Here is an 18980-nt window from a genome sequence, read left to right as displayed (position 1 = left end):
AATACTGATTCATAACAAAGAATGATAAATTTATTTCTCCTAATTTCAATTGTTTATTAATTTGTTTGCAAAGTAGCAGCTAATTATCTTATTTACTTATTAACCTACCTGCTTTTCTTTCCCATTCCTGAATAGTTTTCTTATTTTGTTGTGAACAATTTATGGCATCAAAATAAAAAGAATGAACATAAAAAAAAACCTCTGTCAGTTGACATAAAGACTAGCCACAAGGTTATGATGTCTTCATACATGTGTGTAACACATATGTGTAACTGGTTTGCTCACGTTCACTCCTGTATCCCTCTCCCACCCTCCTACCATTCCCGTGGATCCCCCTCCTCCTCTAGACCGGTCCCTTCTGCTTTAATGCCTCCTCTTTTGGGGCTCCATGAGTTTAATCAAGGCTGTTTAGAGGAGCATGGGTGAAGGGTTATTTATGGGAGCGAGGGAACCTCAGCAATGAGTACGCCACTGAAGAAAATGGCTTTCCATTCCCGAGCAACCAATAATTGCTTATAAGTTTTCAGGGAGGGGCAGGCCTCCTAAACACCTTCCTACTGAATGCAGGAATGGGCCCAATCTTGTCACAGCCACTGTGACTTCAAAAGTGCATTGGCTGTGTCATGCCCAGTGGACCGAGTCCCACAACGCTGCACCTCTCATCTTTTTGCAGTTTCTGAGCCCTAGAGGGGGTGATGTAGAATTCCCAGGTATGCGTTTTCAGCATGTGTGTTGGTTTTTAGTCTTTGTAGTCCCTGCTGCCCACTGCAACGAGAAGCCTCTTTGACCAGAGCTGACTATACCGATATCCCCAGACATAAATACCTAGACAGGTGTTACACAGGTACATTATGTTCACTCCCAAACTATGCTGGCTTCATAATACCACACTGAGGGCTGTGCCTTTAATGTATACATCTTCCTGGGATAGGCCCAAGTTGGACTATTGCATAGTCTTAACCCACATCAATTTGACCATGTGTGGGTAATGCTTTGGAAATGTCTTGCATGTGGGATCCTCCATGTTCGTACTCTGTTCAGGAGCCACTGTCCAGCAAGTGGCAGCCTGGAGGACATGGCCTCTTTTGCCTTTGTATAATGTGCCAGTTTTCTAAAGAGCCATGTTGGAGGTACTGATAGTCTCTGGCCCCGTCTGGGTGGCAGGCAAGGCGCTGGATGGATGGTCCCTTGCTCTGGATGGGGAGCAGTAATATCCTGGGGTGAGAATCCAGGGAAGTGCTGCCAGTAGGAGGCGCTGTTCATTTTTAGCATGTCAATGTTTTCTTGATGTGCTAGCTCTTCTGACTGTTCTCTCTCATGACTTTCCAGTGGCTGGAAGTGTGCCCGATGCGACCTGCGGGAAAACCTCTGGCTGAATCTGACCGACGGCTCTGTTCTGTGTGGGAAGTGGTTTTTCGACAGCGCAGGGGGCAATGGCCACGCTCTGGAACATTTCAGAGACATGGGCTATCCTCTGGCCGTGAAGCTGGGCACCATCACACCTGATGGGGCAGGTGAGTGTGACTTTGCACGACTGGTGTCTCACATTAATCAGCCCAGGCCTGAGACCCGGGTTTTGCCTCTTATTAATTGTGCTATGAGCACTTGAGATTCCTTATCCTGGGGACATTGATGGAGCTTCTCTTGTGTTTATTCATCAGCTTAAAGCATTTAGCCCAGTGACATGCAGGAAGATGCAACATTAGCTGCGGAGACCCAAACAGGAAATAGATCCACGAAGAGGATGTGCATAGCGACTCCTCTATTAAGATGGCAGGAGGCAACCCTAGAATTCATTGTGGACATTATTAGTACCATTTAGGGAAAAAAACGACATTATGAGAAAACAGTGGAGTTGGAGAGGTACCTGGCTCAGTAGTAAAGATGCTGCTACCAAGCCTGACAGCTTGATTATAGAACAGTTTGATTCCCGGGGCTCACATGGTAGAAGGAGAGACAACTCTCACATATTGTTCTCTGATCTCCATATGTTTTCTGTGCCACGCAAGTGCGTGTGTGTATGTGCACACGAATGCATGTGTACACACACACAAATTAGTTATAGATAGATAATATATAGGTGTAGAAGGAGCTGCGGATGGCGCGGCTAGCTTTACCCAAAATAATTACATGGAAACTGTATTCATTTAAACACTGCTTGGCCCATTAGTTTCAGCCTCTTATTGGCTAATTCTCACATCTTGATTAACCAATTTCTAATAATTTGTGTAGCACCACGAGGTGGTGGCTTACCGGGAAGAATCTTAACCTGCATCCATCTTGGAGAGGAGAGCTATAGCGTCTGCCTCACTGCCTTCTTTCTCCCAGCATTCTGTTCTGTCTTCCCCACCTACCTATGTTCTGACCTATCAGGTCAAGCAGTTTTCTTTATTAATTAACCCAATGAAAGCCACAGATAGATTAGAAGACCCACCTACATCAATATAGGTAGGTAGATAGATAGGAAGAAATGTGAAAATGAAACAAACGAGCAAAGTTTCCTGTGCTCTGAGCCCTAGCAATGATGACTCTCATTCAGAGGGTCCAGCTTCCCGCATGCACAGCCAGCTGTGCTTTCTCTCTGCTCTCAAGCCATCTTCTCTAAATGGGTACCTTTGGACCACATCTGTGCACCCCATTCATTCCTCCCGCCGTTTTGTGATGGAAAAGGGAAGTAATACCAGGTCAAGACACAACACTGAGCAGTGGTCACGAGGACCTGCCATCTTGTCATGGGAACAGTTTTTGATCTCACATCTAGAGCAGCACTCAGCTCTAGTGTCTCCATCTCTTCAGCTTTGGTGCCTGTTCCTTGTCTGCTTTAGGTTGTGACGATGACCGTAGAAGACTAAAGACGCCCATCTTCTCACTTTCCTCTTTGTGATGACCTGTGATGGAGTTAGCCTGCCTCAGAGTTGATGGGTCAAAGTCGGCCTATTCAGGGTTGGTCTTCAGGTCTCACCATTGCTTTCCTATGAGCTGGCTTAATTTCCATTCATTTTACGGTTGAGAGCTAGCAGTTAGGATTCTTTGGTTTCACGTTTTGAAGAATTTTGCTGCTTTCAGATTTCATGGAATTATTATTATTATTATTATTATTATTATTATTATTATTGCTGTTGTTGTTGGTGTTGGTGTTTTGAGATAGTCTCACTGTATATCTGGAAGCCCTCAGACTCACTGTGTAGTTTAGGCAGGCCTCAGACTTGCCATTCTCATCAAGGAATTACTTGAACTCATTAAAGACAAGTGCTTGCAAGGGTGTGAGTTGCAGGTGCGAAACATTTTCCAGCCAAGTGAATACTCTGTAAACCAAGTCTCATTCTGAGCGTTCTGGGATTTAAAGAGGAATTCAGGCTCTGCACTGGAGGTCAGCACTGCAAGGATACTGACAGGTGATGGCCAACACTAACAGTACAGCTTGAGGGGTAATGAAGACCCAATAGTGGAGGTACCTAATGAAGAAAGCCTTTTCCATGTCCTTTAGGGGATTACAGAAAGGTTTGCAGTGCAGGAATTTGTGAGGACTTGAATGAGAAATGTCTCCTGTAAGAGCATGAATGGAAACACTTGTCCAATGATGCTGGCACTGTTTATGGGGAGGTTATGGAACTTTTAGAACATCAAGTCTTGCGAGAGGAAGTATGTCATTGGCGGTGGGCTTTGAGAGTTTATATAGCCTTGCAGGCCACTCTTTTAGCTTCTTCTGTGAGGCTGAGGTGTGATCTCTCAGTTTTCTGGTCTGCACATCTGTTGCCACGCCTCCCACCATTATAGATTAGCCCTCTGGAACCATGAGTCCAAATAAACTCTTCTTTCTATAGGTTATCATGGTCATGATATTTTACCATTACTAAAAAGCAATTACTACAAGAAGAGAACACTGCAGTTTAGACTTTCCTATGTTCTGGGCCATCTTGGGCAGTGTTTTTATAGAGCCATGTCTTAGGACTGCGATGTAACACCATGACCAAAAGCACGTTGTTGATCACTGAAGGAAGTCAGGCAGGAACTCAAAACAGTACAGGAACCTGGAGGCAGGAGCTGATTTAGAGGCCTTGGAGGGGTGCTGCTTACTGGCTCGCTTCTCATGGCTTACTTAGCCTGCTTTCTAATTGAACCCAGGACCACCAGCCCAGGGATGGCACCAGCTATGAGGGGCTGGGCCCTTCCCCATCAATCACTAATTGTGAAAATGTCCTAAAGACTTGCCTGCAGCCTGATCTTATGCAGGCATTTTCTCAACTAAGGCTTCTTCCTCTTTGAGGACTCTAGCTTGTGTCAAGTTGACATAAAACTAGTCAGCACAGAGCAGCATATAAGAAACCCAGTTCTCAAGACAGCCTGACTGTGATGGTTTCTCTCATCAATTTGACAGGCCCTAAAATCACCTATGACATATGTGTGAAGGGTTTAATTTACTGAAAACACTGACCCTAAATGGGACCACCCTATGGGTTCCAAAGCACAGAACAGGGAGAAACAGGTTGAGCAGCAGCGTTCATCCCTGTCTGCTTCCTGACTGTGGATGCCACGTGACCAGCTGCTCACAGTCCTGCCTCCATGACTCCCTCACCCGAATGGAACAGTCCCCTCAGATTGTTAGTTAAACCCTTTCTTCCTTAAGCCACCCTTGTCAGATGTTCGTCACAGTATTGACCAAGGGGGCTAATACAGTGCCAGCTTCACCTGTCTGCAAATGTGGGGATTTACAATTCTCATACATAGCGGAGATCCCGCAGAGCATTGCATCTACCTTGGATTCCGGAGTGTTAGCACTTAGGCTTTGAACTGCCTTTTGTGATGTTACCTTTATTATTGATACCGTTTGTTTGAGGTGTTTGAATCTCATCTGAGTTCTTCCAGAAGGGTTCAAGGCCTTTGCAAAATTTAGCTATGAGAGGACTTGGAAAACTGAGAATTGCTTGGGCATTTGGTCCCTTCAAGCGACTCCAGATTAAAGGTGTTGGTGTGCAGAAATTGCTAAGGTGTAAATTGTACAACAACAGAAAAGGCCGTTTGTGAGGCAACGGACAGTCAGTTCACCAGAAACTGGCTCCCCTGCTGCGCTGCTAAGTCCAAATCCACCCTGGAGTGGCCCCAATTCTTCCCTGGCCCTGTGTAAAATTGACACTAATAGTTTGAAGTAAGGCTTATGCCTCATTTGTCTTTGGATTCTTAAGCACATTAGGTAAATGAGTATTTAAATAATTAGCTTCTATTTAAGTGGGTCTGTCATAAATAACACAGGTTAATTCTTTTTTTCCTGTGTGTCTTTACATTTATTAGTGTGTGTGTTCATGTGTCCAGATACAATGTGTATGTATATGTGTACATGTGTGCTGAGACCAGAGGTCATTCTTGAGTACGGTACTTTAGGCACCATTGGCCCCTTTTGGGCCTGGAGCATGCTGATTGGGTCAGGCTACTGCCAATGATCTCAGCCATCTGCCTACTTCTCCTCTTCATTGCTGGGATTCACAACTCCGTGCCACCATGTTTGGCTTTCTTACATGCATTTGAGGATCAAACTCAGCTCCTTCTGCTGGCCAGGGCATCTTCCCAGCCCCAAGTTTCTCTGTTTAAGTTGTCATCATTTCAGTCACAGTAAAGCTGTCACTAGAGTGACATCATTTCTCGCACCCCTTCTAACAAATTCTGGATTTGTTGTGTAATGAGTCTTTCTCTGTCCCACCAGCCAGCTCCCAAATCATGACAAGGAGACTTTAATTATAAAAGCTTGGCCTCAGCTTAGACTTGTTTTTAACTATCTCTTATGACTTGAATTAACCAATTTCTATTAATCTGTGTTCTGTCGTGTACTGCCCATCCTGCTTCCTTCGTGTCTCCTCGAGTTTCTGACTTTCTTCTTCCCAGAGTCGTCTCTGTCCCGGGAAGTCCCACCTAACCTCTTCCTAGCTATTGGCCATTCATTATTTTGTTACGCCAATCACAGCAATACATTTTCACACAGTGTACAAATCTCCCACAACCTTTGGGTGTTATTAAAACCTTTACTGATCTGCCATTTAACTTGAATTTGCTTTTCTATTGAGGTTGAACAGTTTTCATTATATTCTTCATTTGAGTTCTTTTTTATTCTTACTAACCTTGAACTCCTGATGATCCTGCCTCTAAATTTGAGTGTTGGGATTATAGGCATATATCCCGCACATAACTTTTCATTATATTCTTGGCTATTTGTGTTGTTTTTTTCTGAAAAAATTTTGACTATCCTTTTTTCCTTTAAGATACATAATGTAATATATTTATAAACATTATGATATCATATTCCATTATGTATCACATATTACTTGATGTAATATAGCCCAGGCTGGTCATGAACTCTCTCTGTAACCCAGGAAGTCCTGAACTTGTGATCCTCGTAAGTCTACAGCTATAGAAATAGACTGCCACCTGTCACATCCAAGGTCTTTTCTGTCAGTACGTGTGTAGGAATTTTTATTAGGTGTTATGGACTCCTCCTATTTTTATCTGTTGTGGCTATTGTTAAGGTGAAGAGCTTTGAGGACTGGTCTTCCAGGACAGCTGGGGTCACTGGAATACATGTTCTCAAGTCTTTCATGGAGAGTCCAAACCTGGGGAGTGCAGCAGGTGCTTGTGTGCTATACGGGAGACTTTCTGAATTCATACTTTGGGAAAAGGATCGGCCTTGCTTTCTGGTGTTTATTGTAAGGCAGCAGTTCTCTCTCTCTCTCTCTCTCTCTCTCTCTCTCTCTCTCTCTCTCTCTCTCTCTTTTTAAAGATTTATTTATTATACACAGTGTTCAGCCTCCATGTATGCCTGAAGGCCAGAAGAGGGCACCAGATCTCATTACAGATGGTTGTGAGCCACCATGTGGTTGCTGGGAATTGAACTCAGGACCTCCGGAAGAGCAGTCAGTGCTCTTAACCTCTGAGCCATCTCTCCAGCCCCAAGGCAGCAGTTCTCAACCTGTGGGCTGCGAGCTCCTTGGGGTCGTTTAAGACCATCAGAAAGCAGATATTACATTTCATAATTCATAACAGTATCACAATGGCAGTTGTGAAGTAGCAGTGAAATAATTTTATGGTTGGGGGTCACCACAACAGAAGGAACTGTATTGAAGAGTCACATCATAAGGAGGGCTGAGAACCACTGCTGTATGGTGTTGGTTTCCATAAAGTCTCGGGTCAGTCTCACACTTATTTCCCGTTTGTGGGTTGCAGCAATGCTTGCTCCCTTACGTCTTTTTAATAGGTGGTTTCCTCTTACATCCTTTTTATGTAGATGGTCAGCTGCAACTTTCTACTGCTTTACAAGCCAAATCAATTCCTAGCAACGTAAGTTTCCTTCAGGGTTCAGTCATGAGCCTTTAGGATGTTGTAGCATGGAGAACAGGGTGCCTCCTCTATGGGGTATGGGATACATTGTGGGGCAGGTAGTTCTGCTGGGGGCGGGGCAACTGAAGAATGGTTTTCTCCACTCAATAGGTCCCTCAGACTAGTTTGTGAAGAAGACTAAGTCTCAAAGTCAGGACATCTGTTTCTTTTAGGTTATAATGAGAACCACTACTGCAAATCTGTGGGCTGTTTATGTCAACTCAACCAGTACATTCTTTCCCTGTGGGAGCCGAATTATATTTAGCAGATTGCTCGGTGGACATGGAATCTAAGGTTGTGCATTCAAGTATCCAGCGGTATCCTGGTCTGCCCACCCTGGTTCCTTTCCCTGTGACATTGTACCTGCTCAGTGAGACACTCTTCATTCTTAAGACCTCTGCTTAGAATTTTGTTTTCCCAAGAAGCCCTGACCCGGCCAGGCTAGGCCAAAAATGATGGCACATTTCATAAGAATGGACCCCGTATCCAGTTCCACTCTGGGTACCCATGGGTACAACACAAACAAAACAAGAACTAGATTGCCACACAAACAAACCAAGCTCTCCTGTGTGGGAGGAGATTCCCTCTAGCCAAGCCAGGGGAGTTCTTCTTAGGAAGGGAGTAAGGTCACCTGGAGGTGCGAGAGGGTTGTATCAGTCTCCTCATGCACACACGCAGCTTGTTTACCTGGCTCTTCTGTACCAGGATGACTTCACACGGATGGTCCAGATGCCCAAGTCACTGGTGTGCCAGCTGCATGGCTCCTCGCTTTGGCCTTCCCTCTCTGGCATTTTTCATCCCTGACCTGGACATAAGCTCCCTTCTGTTTCTCACGGCCTACAGAGTTGGAATCAAGGCTTTGATTACTTCATATCATCGTTAGCCCGGCTTGTCCTCTTCTCATGAGCCGGCAGCACTGCGTGCTGTTTCCCAGTGGAGCCTTCATAGAACCGTGTGGCAGTTAGGTTAGTGGAGGTAACCGGGGACAATGGAGCCTGGACACCATCTTCTTGACCTCCAACCCCACCCTCTTCTATAGCTCCCTGGGCATAGTAGGAGCTTGGTAAGGATTTGTGCAATGAACAAATCGAGGAATGATCTTCCTTATTTGTAGTGATTGATGTCCTAGTTTCAGCAGGCCTCCTCTCCTGACTCCAGTGTAGGCTTTGCATTGTCCTGGGGATGGCCATGCGCTGTGGGTGCATTCATTCTGTGTTTATTTTTCTAGTGCAGTTGCTAGCTCTGTGTCTCATTCTCTTTCCTGCGGATTGTAGGTGGCCTGTGGATCACAGGTAGCTCTCGGTGAGAGGCGTGGCTCTGTGGACCCGCCTGCATTTTCTCAGCCTTTCATTGTTCTCCCTGGTGGCTGACAGTGTCTCTGCGTTTCTCTCAAGCTGAGGGCCCAACTCCCTGGTTGTTCCTTCTTGAGAAGCATGAGAGCTTCCTTAAGGTTAAGAGTATGGGCCACACAAATGGACCTTCTCAAAGATGGTGCCTGTGGTCCTTCTCCACAGTCTAGCCTTACTTCTGAGACTGTTTAGGATATTAGACTTTAAATTCACAAGCGCAGGGACTCTGCTTATCTTCCCAACATTGTACCTTCATATCTATGAGTATTTTGTACTCAAGTGTGCTTGTTGACTATAACGAATGAGTGAGTTAATCAATGTGGCTGAGCAAGTTTGACAAGAGGTCTGTGAATCCTAAGAACATACTGTCGCGTCCACCCTCGACCAGCAAGGAAAAACGCAACACCCAGAGCTCTTCTTGCAGCAGTTTTCAGGACTTTATTCACAGCAATCTATCTCCTTCTCCTTGTTTTTCTCTCTCTCACTGGGCAAACCCTCTCCCAGCCCTTAAGTAGGCATGGGCTGCCAACTCCGAACTGCCAGGTGGGCACTGCCCATAGGTTCACGCATATGTAGGCAGCTGATGATCATTGCATGATCATAGCATAGGTCAGGCCTTAGCCATCTCAGGAGTTGATTATACATCTCCATCAGGTGTGACACCACACAGCTCGCTACAACATACTACATAAAATAATTGTTTTAAGTTGTGGAAATTACTATAAACTTGAAACCAAAACAAAACAGAGTCTCACATAACCTGAGCTGGCCTCGAGCTTCCTATGTAGCTAAGGATGACTTTGAATTCCTAATGCCTTTTTCTACTGCTTCCCCCCAAATGCTGTGATTATAGGTATGTGTCGCTAGGCCTGGTTTATGCAGTGCTAGGGAACGAACTTAAGACTTTGTGCAGGCTGGGCAAGCATGCTACCAACTGAGAGACATCGCCAGCCCGTGTGTGTATTTTTCAACTAAAATACTACAATCAATATGAGAAAATAGAAAGAAAAAGTCAAATAAATCTTTCTATTCAGATGACCATGCAAATATTATTTTGGTTATTTCTTGCAAATCCCTTTCTTGCTTCACACCTCAGTTCCAGTGTCCATTTCTGCTACTAGCCTGCTCCTTCACTCTCTTTTGAACTTACTTTATAACATGCTTCTCACCTGCATGGGGCATTCCTACTCTAGCCTTCTCCTTTATCTTTTGCATGGATTGAAACCTCTGGCTCTTTGGCTTATCATCATTGAACTGGAACCCAGAGAGTCGCCAGCCAGCTGGTACTGGGTGCTGACTCGACTGGCCCAGGAGCCTCTCCCTGGATTTTATCCCTGTGGCTTCTGGATCAAGTTCTAGGCCACAGCAGGGTGTGTGGAAGCATCCTGATCAGCCACAGTTATTTGCTGTGCTAGTTCTTGGTAGTTCCAAGATAGTTTTGCTAGCTGAACTGGGAGATTACGTGAGTTTTCCAATGAAAACACAGAAGGCAGCACCCACATCTGAACACACCGTGTGCCACTTGTATAACATCGTTATCGCCACAGGAGGAACAAGTTCGTTTGCAGTTTCTGCTATTGAACTCCCTAAATTGCTTTTGTTATTGGCATAAGAAATGACTATCATGTTTGGTCAAATCATGTGGCATCTTTGGACATTTAGTCACCTAAGGTAGGAAATGGTATTTTCTTAATGTAAGAAAACTTAGTAGGTGAAGAACAGTTGGGGGCAGTGTGATTTCTGCTTATTTCAGGGTCCCAGGCATTGTTACTGGGGAGCGAATCTAGGAGTGTTCTTATCTTCTAATAGCTATGACTGAAGCCTTCAAAACTGTCTCGCCATTGAAGAAAGAGAGCAGAGCAGAGGTTCCATAGGGCTCATTCTTACATCTGCAAGTGTTTGGTATTTATCTAGCTCTTCTCACTCATTGATTAAAAATATTAATGTTTGCTTTAAATTGTTAATTCAGAAAGCGTTTGAAATCTTTAGCCTTTTGGAAACTTGTTGTTTTTACTCTTCTCTAGAACTCTTTGCTTCCTTCGTGGGTCTTGAACATTCTTCCTCTACTTCTGTCTTTGTGATCAAGTCTTCCTAGGTGAACCCTTTGCCTTTCACACAGCAGTCTCTGTTGCATCTCAGGATTCATAGGCCCCTAGTCTCTGGAAACTGCCTTCATTGAGTTGGGGATTTCATTTTTTGGTTTTGCTTTTGGGAACACTTGAATGATAGTAAAGCAGGCTCCAGCGAAGGCTGCTACCATAATATAAAGTGTAGGAGAGAAATCTCTACAACGACCAGTCTATCTGTGGCAGGAAAGCTAACTTCCTTTGCTGGCACTTACCTTGATGGAGGTCAGAGGATCACCCCAGCATCATGGCGTCTACATAGTATCCCTCTGTTGATCTGCCACAGTGTCCCAAGGAGTAGAAAACTCCTTAGGCAGTATGGAAGAGACTGTGCTAAAGAATGATGTCTTTGTATCTACTTTTTTCTTATAACGTTATATTTTCAAATTTAGGAGGAAAGAGACTGTGGTTTGTGGTCTCTGTTCCTAGAATGTGCCTGGATTGCACTTCACCATCCATATCCTGAGATATCTTGGATATACTGAGATAGAAGGAAGGGGATGGGGCAGGACGGAGATACTAGGCCACATGTGAAGTGTGAGGACCTTCATTAGGCTCTCCATGAGAAACAGGAAATGGGTATCCCTCTTCTTCCTTTCTTCACTCTCTCAGGACACAGGGCTCGATAGTGCTTCTGAAACTTTGTGTCTCTGGGCTTTTATTGATAACACGAAATCTGATTGGGTAAGTCTGGGGTGGGGCTCAGAGTCTTCATCTTCAAGGAGGCCCAGACTCCTGGTCTAGGGCCTGTGCATTTGATGCGGCTTCACCCAAAGCATTATATTAATATTAACTAACATAATGGGATATTAATATCCCAAGGCTAGACATTGCCCTCTAGTACCAAGGTGCCACAGGGGAATAGTATTTGAGACTTCCTCAGAATAGGTGTGGGGCCTTTGGATCAGCAGGTTCCCATTCCCAGGGCCTAGGTCTCAGAGTGAGCGCATCTCTTCAGTCTGGAGTGCACATGATGAGTGAGCACATCCTTCACTTCGGTAGTGTCAGAGGCAATGGGTTGATCATGTTGCCCACCTCAGTTCTGGTGTGAGTCACAGGGTGAGCATGTGGGCTGTTGGGTGAGTGCGTCTTGGGAAGCTGCATGGCGGGCATTCTCGCTCCCATCTCTCCCTAGTTCTGTGGATCACAGACACTACGGCAGAGGAGGAGAGCGAAGGGAAAGGAGAGGCACAGGGCCCAAAACATAAGAGTGTATGACTATTTCTCACCGTCCAGCTGCACCTTGGGGCCTTTATATCCCCGGTCTACTCCATGGGTCTTCTGCCCTGGTAGATGGCTGACACTCTCTCCTCCACCCCCTTTCTCTCTGCTTCCCAACCTTAGAATTATGCCCTTATGGGTATTAGCTACAAAGCCCAAAGGTGAGGTATTCATGTTCATCTCATTTTATGTTATCTTACCTTCAGCTGTTCCCCCCCCCCCTTTGCTTTTTCCATTAAGGCTCTGAGACTTCCTAAGGAACTGATTGTGTTTGTAAGATATGTGTATTCATTATGTCTGTTTCTTGTGGCCTGCTCTTTGGTACAACCAGTCCTTCTGTAGTGTTGCATGGACGTCATGTACAGACCTGAGTTCTGTTTTCTCTTTGCCCTCCAGATGTTTATTCTTTTCAAGAAGAGGGACCTGTTTTGGATCCTCATTTGGCCAAACACTTAGCACACTTCGGGATTGACATGCTTCATACGAATGGGGTGAGAACATCTTTTGACTCTAATTCTACGCTGTGTTTGTGGTGGGCAGGGGGGTGTATTTAATTTATTTAATATAGAATTCTACTAATGTACTTCTTTGTAGATTTAGTTTTAGTTGTTGCATTAGTTTGCTAAATTTAGTTGATTAGCATTTTATTTGGGTTACCAACTTAGAATTTTGTTGTTTATCATGTTATGGGTTATTGGGGTTTACTTACAAAAATTTTGTTTTAGATGCATAAATCCCTCTTTATTTTTCACTAAAGGGAGAAAGTACTAGATAATGACCTTTAAAATAATACGTGACTTACATCACTTTATTTTCCCAAAGGGAATAAGGGCTCCTGGGTAGTGGCTGGCGTAAAATGGTTGAAGCTTTGCCTCACTGCTTGATTCGACTTGGTGATGGGTTAGTTTTGCCTGTGAGTCACGTTTCAGTGTGAGACTGTATTCTCTCTCTCCCAGGCCAGCACTCTGTCTGTATGCTCTCATGATGTTTGGCTCTTTCTCTTTCGTGCCCATCTTTCCACTTACTCACCCTTTCATTTCCTTCCTCTCTCAGGTGCTTGGAAGCCTCACTGGGTTCGTTTCACCTTTCTCTCTCCCTTTCTTGCCTTTTTGTTTACTGTAGGTCCCATGTTGTTCCCTTATCTTGCTACCTGGGGTTTTTTTGTTTGTTTGCTTTTAGTTTATGTGAGCATCTCATGCAGCCTGGGCTATATAGCTAAAAATGTCCTTGAACTTCTGATCTTCCTGCCTCACCTCGTGAGTTCAAGGATTACAAGTGTGCACCATGCCCAGGCTATGTGGTGCTGTGTAGTTGGTTGTTTTATTGATTCTTTACTCTTTTGGCTTTTTATGGGAGACCTGCCACCCAGCTACCAAATAAACACTTGCATGGAATCTTTTTCTTTCTTAAGAATACTCACCCTTAGCTTGGCTTATTTCTAGCCAGATTTTCTTAACTTAAATGATCCTGTTTATCTTTTGCCTCTGGGATTTTATCTTTCTCTATTTTTGTATATATTTTCTTTACTTCTTACTGTTTGTCTGGCTGTGTGACTGGGTGGCTGGCCTCTTCTTTTCTTGTTCTTTCATCCCCTCTCCTCAGACTTCTCCTCCTGTTTATTTTCTCTCCCTGCCAGAACTGCCTATCCTTTCTCCTACCTTGCTATTGGCGGTTCAGCTCTTTCTTAGACCAATATAGTGTCTCAGATAGACAAAGTAACACAACTTCACTGCCTATCCTTTCTCCTACCTTGCTATTGGCTGTTCAACTCTTTCTTAGACCAATATAGTGTCTCAGATAGACAAAGTAACACAACTTCACAGAGTTAAACAAATACAACACAAAAGAATGCAACACATTTGCATCATTAAACAAGTGTTCCACAGCATAAATATGTAACACATCTTAAAATAATATTCTGCCACAGTGCTGGGGATGGAACCCAGGACTTCATTCATGCTGTGCAATGTTTGAGTTGCATCCTTCATGTGTTGAATTCTCTTTTTCATATGCCTCTTGTCTCTTTCCTTCTTGTTCTTTCTCTTTCATGGACAAACAAAACAAAACAAAACAAATCAAATCAAACCAAGCCAAACCAAGAAAACCAAAACTCAAAACTTTTTCATGTTTCAAAAATTTTGGTTATATATATATATATATATATATATATATATATATGTATATGATTATCCTTTTAGATAATTTTAAGTATACTGCTTTGTGGCATTAAGTACATTTACATTCTTTTATAGTTGTCATAGCCACATGTTGAGGAGACAGCTGTTGGGGTCCAGCCTTGATGGGCTCATCCGTTGCAAGGTAGGGGCATGTGGGTTAGAAATGTTAGGCAGAATAAATAGAGATACAAAAGAAATACAGAAACACAGGTTAGTACTAGACAGGCAACCCAGTGAATGTTGAATTTACCTGTATTTATTTCTTATGATCTTTCAATACCCCGATCCAAAAACAGGGACGAAAGCAAAAGACTTTTTTTTAAAATCATAATACAAAGAACAAACAAAGTGATTGCCATCTTAATACTTCAAGCACCAAATAATGACACCCTAGGTCAAAATACCTTTGTTAACAGTCATACCTTAGGTTAAATCTCCTGTCAGTAACCTTGAAGAAACAAGAATGGACCTGAACTCTCTGACCTTTAGTCAAGGTGGAATGGATCTACTTCTGTGGACCCCCACATATTCTTCCCTCTTTAATTTATTTAATAAAGCCCATGCTTTCTGCTACAGGACAGATGACTGTGCCTGGCTTAGGTGGCCTTCTTCCACTTTCCTGACTTACCTGTCATCAGTACATCATAGAGGGAAAAATCTTATCCATCATTGACTACCAACATCCATAAATAAATGGTTAAGGGAGGGTGCACAGCTAGGTGCTGTGTACCTCTGAGCCAATTCCATGGAGAGAATTCACAGATAACTAGATGAACATATGCAAGCAGATAATGCTTTGTGGTATACATGCTCCTATGGCCACACTATTTCCTAATAAAGGATTGAAGAATGACCAAGATGGGATAACTTTTGAAATTGGCCTAGGATGTCTTTAATAGTTTTTAGCTGCGTCAAAATACAAATTTGTGTCTATAAACATATCTAATCTAATGACTTGTTGGCATTATGTCCAATTTTTTTTCTCAGATAAACTCTAACCTTTTTCTAATCATTAACATCTCAGTGGTGAACCGAAGTAGTTAACAAACATTAACAGGTCAATACCATAATTCTAGTATGAAAATTAACAATAAGTGCACAATTTGTCAAATCACTATTCTCTTAAATCTGTTCTAATCAAAAGACAAGGAAATGTTTCTATGATGAGTGAGATATGAATCTTTTCCCTTTTCTATAGTCCAATTGTGTTGCTGCTTTTAACTTTCAAAGAAAGTTGGAACGGTCCCAGTCTCTGCGTAGCAGCAAAAACTTTTATGCCATTTCTCCTCATCTCCAAAGAGGGACTTCAGTCACTCTTTGCTCCATAATAGTGTTCCATTGCTTTAATAACAAGTCTCTTTCTGCCAGAGGGGAAACTTTCTGAGCTCTCAGTTCTTAGGTCCTTTATTTCAACAGCGGATCGAGCACCATACTGGCAAAATGAGTTGTGTGTACCAAGATATAGTATGGATAAACTGCCAAATATTCAATCAACATTCTTGGGCTGGCTACAAAATCAATAGGATTCATTAAGGTCTGGAAGTTTGTGCAGTAGTCCTCCAAGAAGCTAGGAATTATCAGCCATCACCATGATCTCCCTTCCTTTCTCAGACTGCAGTGTGACATTAGAAGGGCGGGAAGGCAGGCTAAGCAGTCTCACTCAGACTCTTCTGTGGGGGCACCAGTGGCTACGATGTCATCAGAGCTGGCACCCTTCTGATGTACACACTGGACCAGATATTCAGAAAGCCTTATTCTCCTCCTGTGAAAAAACATAGACATACCTTCCACCCCATAATGAAATAGGGTCGGGTCCTTTCCATAATCGACTGCAAGGGTCTTTCCATTTTGTTTTAGTGACAGTCACTCTGGTGCCATCATGGCAAAATCTATCTGCAGCAGACTGCTCATGTGTATCCCCGTTCAAGATGTTAGAGTAAAAAGCCATGGTTCAAGGCGTTATGTGGCCACTGAGGGTATAATTTGCCTGTTTTTATCTTTAGAAATGTTTTCAAGGAGCCATGGGCATGCTCCACAATTCCTTGTCCTTGAGGATTATAAGGAATACCTGTTTTGTGTTCAAAATCCCATTGGGAACAAAATTGCTGACATGCTTTACTAAAATACCCAGACCCATTATCTGTCTTTATAATTTTAGGAGTTTCCATATATGAAAAACACTTTAAGCAATGAGTTATTACATGCTTAGTGGCTTCTTCAGTCTCTGCAGAGGCTGTTAAGAAACCTGAATGTGTATCAATTATCACATGCACATATCTTAATTTGCCAAATTCTGCAATATGAGTAATATCCATTTGCCACAAATGATTAGGAAGCAAGCCTTGAGGATTTACTCCCAGATGAGGTATAGGTAAGTATTGTTGGCAGATATCATATTAACAATCTGGCGAGCAATTTCTCTTGTTAATCCAAATTGTTTTCTTAAACTTTATTTTGATGATGTATAGCATGTGATTGCTAAGCAAGTCCAACCTGAGATAAAGCGATCACCTAAGTAGATTTCTCAGTTAAAGTATTACCTCAGACAATGGACCTGGAAGATTTGAATGTGCTCTTACATGATGGCGTCTTGGATTTGCTGGAATAGCATCTTAACCTGATTATTACTAGTCCTAATCCCTGAAACTGTTTCTGTTATCTGAAGAACTTTAAAAATGTACTGACTGTCAGTATAAAAGTTCAATGCTTTATCTGCAAAAAGCTGTAATACTACAGCAACATCTCACAGCTCGACTATGTGAGCTGAGGCTGGATCTGTCTGCACCAGATAACCCTTACCATCAACAACATATGCTGCTCTTCCATGCAAGACCCATCTGTAAAATTAACATAGCGTCCTTTAAGGGATTGTTCAATGCATTTTTTTTTTTTGGAAATGTAGTTACGTGAATTGCAGCAATCCATCAGCTGGGAAAAAATTGCCAATTTAGCCTACAGATTGAGCAAATGCAATTGCCCAAGAAACATTATTTTGAAATAGCCAATCAATCTGTTGCTTAGTGTAAGGAGCATCGATCACATTACGTTCCCTACCAAAATATTATCATCTCAATTCCATCTGGCTTTTCTGTACTAAACAAGCTACTGTTTCAAAATAAGGGTTAAATACCGTGACCGGTGAAACGGGATGGTGAATCCATAAAAGAGGACAATTTTTTGCCATAGTACTGTTGTGGGAGTAAGTTTTGTAGATAATATACATGTTTGCCAATTAATATAATCATAATCATAATTAATACAATGTTCCTGCTGTTTCTGTATTGCATATCCCACCTGTGCCATACCTGTCTAGCGGCATCTGTAACGTGTCTGGTGGAATTAGGGTCACACTGCTCCCCTTAAGAATTTTACTTAGTGGTTCAAGATCTCCCGTAGGGAATTTTAAATAAGGTCTCAACCACCAAATATTTCGTAACAATCTTTGAAAATCATTCAGAAGCTATAAGCTATCCTTCCTAATTTCCAATTTCTGATGTTTAATTTTTTTATGATATAACATATAACCTAAATACCGGAAAGGCGGTGCCTCTGGACTTTCTCTGGGACAGTAATTGCATGGGAAAAACTCTGCTGAAGCTGTCTGTTTGTCTCAAGCAAAACTCCTTCCTCTTTATAGGCAAGCAGGATATCAGCCATATATTGGATGAAATAAACTTGTGGAAATTGATCTCTGACATTTTGTATAGGCCGAGCCACAATTTTCTGGCATAGCGTAGCACTGTTTGCCGTACCCTGAGGCAAGATGCTGCCATGATGTCTTCTCATTGGCTCCTTGAAATTAACTGATGGAATTCTAAATGCAAATCTTTGACGGTCTTCGGGTACCAGAAGGATGGTATAAAAACAATACTTTAAATCTAAAATAATCTTATAGGTGTCTTTTGGTATAGCTGTAGGAGAAGGCAACCTAGGCTGTGAAGCTCCCATCGGCTGCATGGTCTCATTAACCTTTCTTAAATCTTGTATCAACCTCCATTTTCCTGATTTCATTTTAATTACAAAAATAGGAGAATCCCAGGGGGAAATGGAGGGCATAATGTGACCATTATCCAACTGTTCCTGAACTAACCGCTGGGCAGCTTGAATTTCTCTTCTGTTAGAGGCCGCTGATTTACCCATATAGGCTCGTCACTTTTCCAGACAATTGGGTCTGCATGGAGTGCAGGCTTTTCAGTGATCTCTTCTGAAATACCCCAATCCTGCCCTGGGGGGGGGGGCTCTGCTAGGTGTGATAGGCTCAATTCTTGCCCTGACCTTGATTGGGCAATAACCGTTTCTGGAACATTTGATTAGCAATAACTGTGTTGGGGGAATATAAATATACTCCCATTCGGGTCATAATGCCCCACAAATCTGCAGTAAGTGAGGAACAATGTGTGGCCGGAAAGTTCCTTCATGACCATCTCCATCTCTCCAGGAAGGCTCATTGCTGTTTTGTTCAGGATTTTGAGTCTGACCAATCCCTTGTAACTGTGCAATAGTCACCGTTTTAGGCCACCTCGAAGGCCATTGACTGGCAGTTATAACAGAAATATCCACATCAGTATCCAGAAGAACAGAAAAGCTTTTTCCATTTATAAACCAAGCGAGTTCTGGTTGCTGTGGACCTGTGGCTTGTAGCCAATAGGCATTGGATGAACCAAATCCAGAATCTCTTCTCTTACTTCCCTTAACTCAATTTCTAGTTTGCATTTAGGAAGTGAAACTAATTGTTCAAGTTGCTT

The 18980-nt window shown here is 42.9% G+C and overlaps 1 protein-coding gene across 4 annotated transcripts in view; it reads left to right on the top strand.

Annotated features, from left to right (window-relative positions):
• The window catches only part of Usp13 (ubiquitin specific peptidase 13), a 117371-nt gene that overhangs the window by 43168 nt on the left and 55223 nt on the right, over positions 1 to 18980 (top strand). For all 4 annotated transcript variants that reach the window (XM_050138372.1, XM_050138374.1, XM_050138373.1 and 1 more), the window contains 2 exons: positions 1330 to 1514; positions 12455 to 12549. In XM_050138372.1, the coding sequence (XP_049994329.1) occupies positions 1330 to 1514; positions 12455 to 12549 (280 nt within the window). The remainder of the gene's footprint in view (positions 1 to 1329; positions 1515 to 12454; positions 12550 to 18980) is intronic.

Source organism: Alexandromys fortis, unplaced genomic scaffold (genome assembly GCF_014885135.2).
Source record: "Alexandromys fortis isolate MF-2015 unplaced genomic scaffold, M_Fortis_MF-2015_v1.1 scaffold_15, whole genome shotgun sequence".
Classification (NCBI taxonomy): Eukaryota; Metazoa; Chordata; class Mammalia; order Rodentia; family Cricetidae; genus Alexandromys; species Alexandromys fortis.
This window is presented reverse-complemented; position numbering and strand designations above follow the sequence as displayed.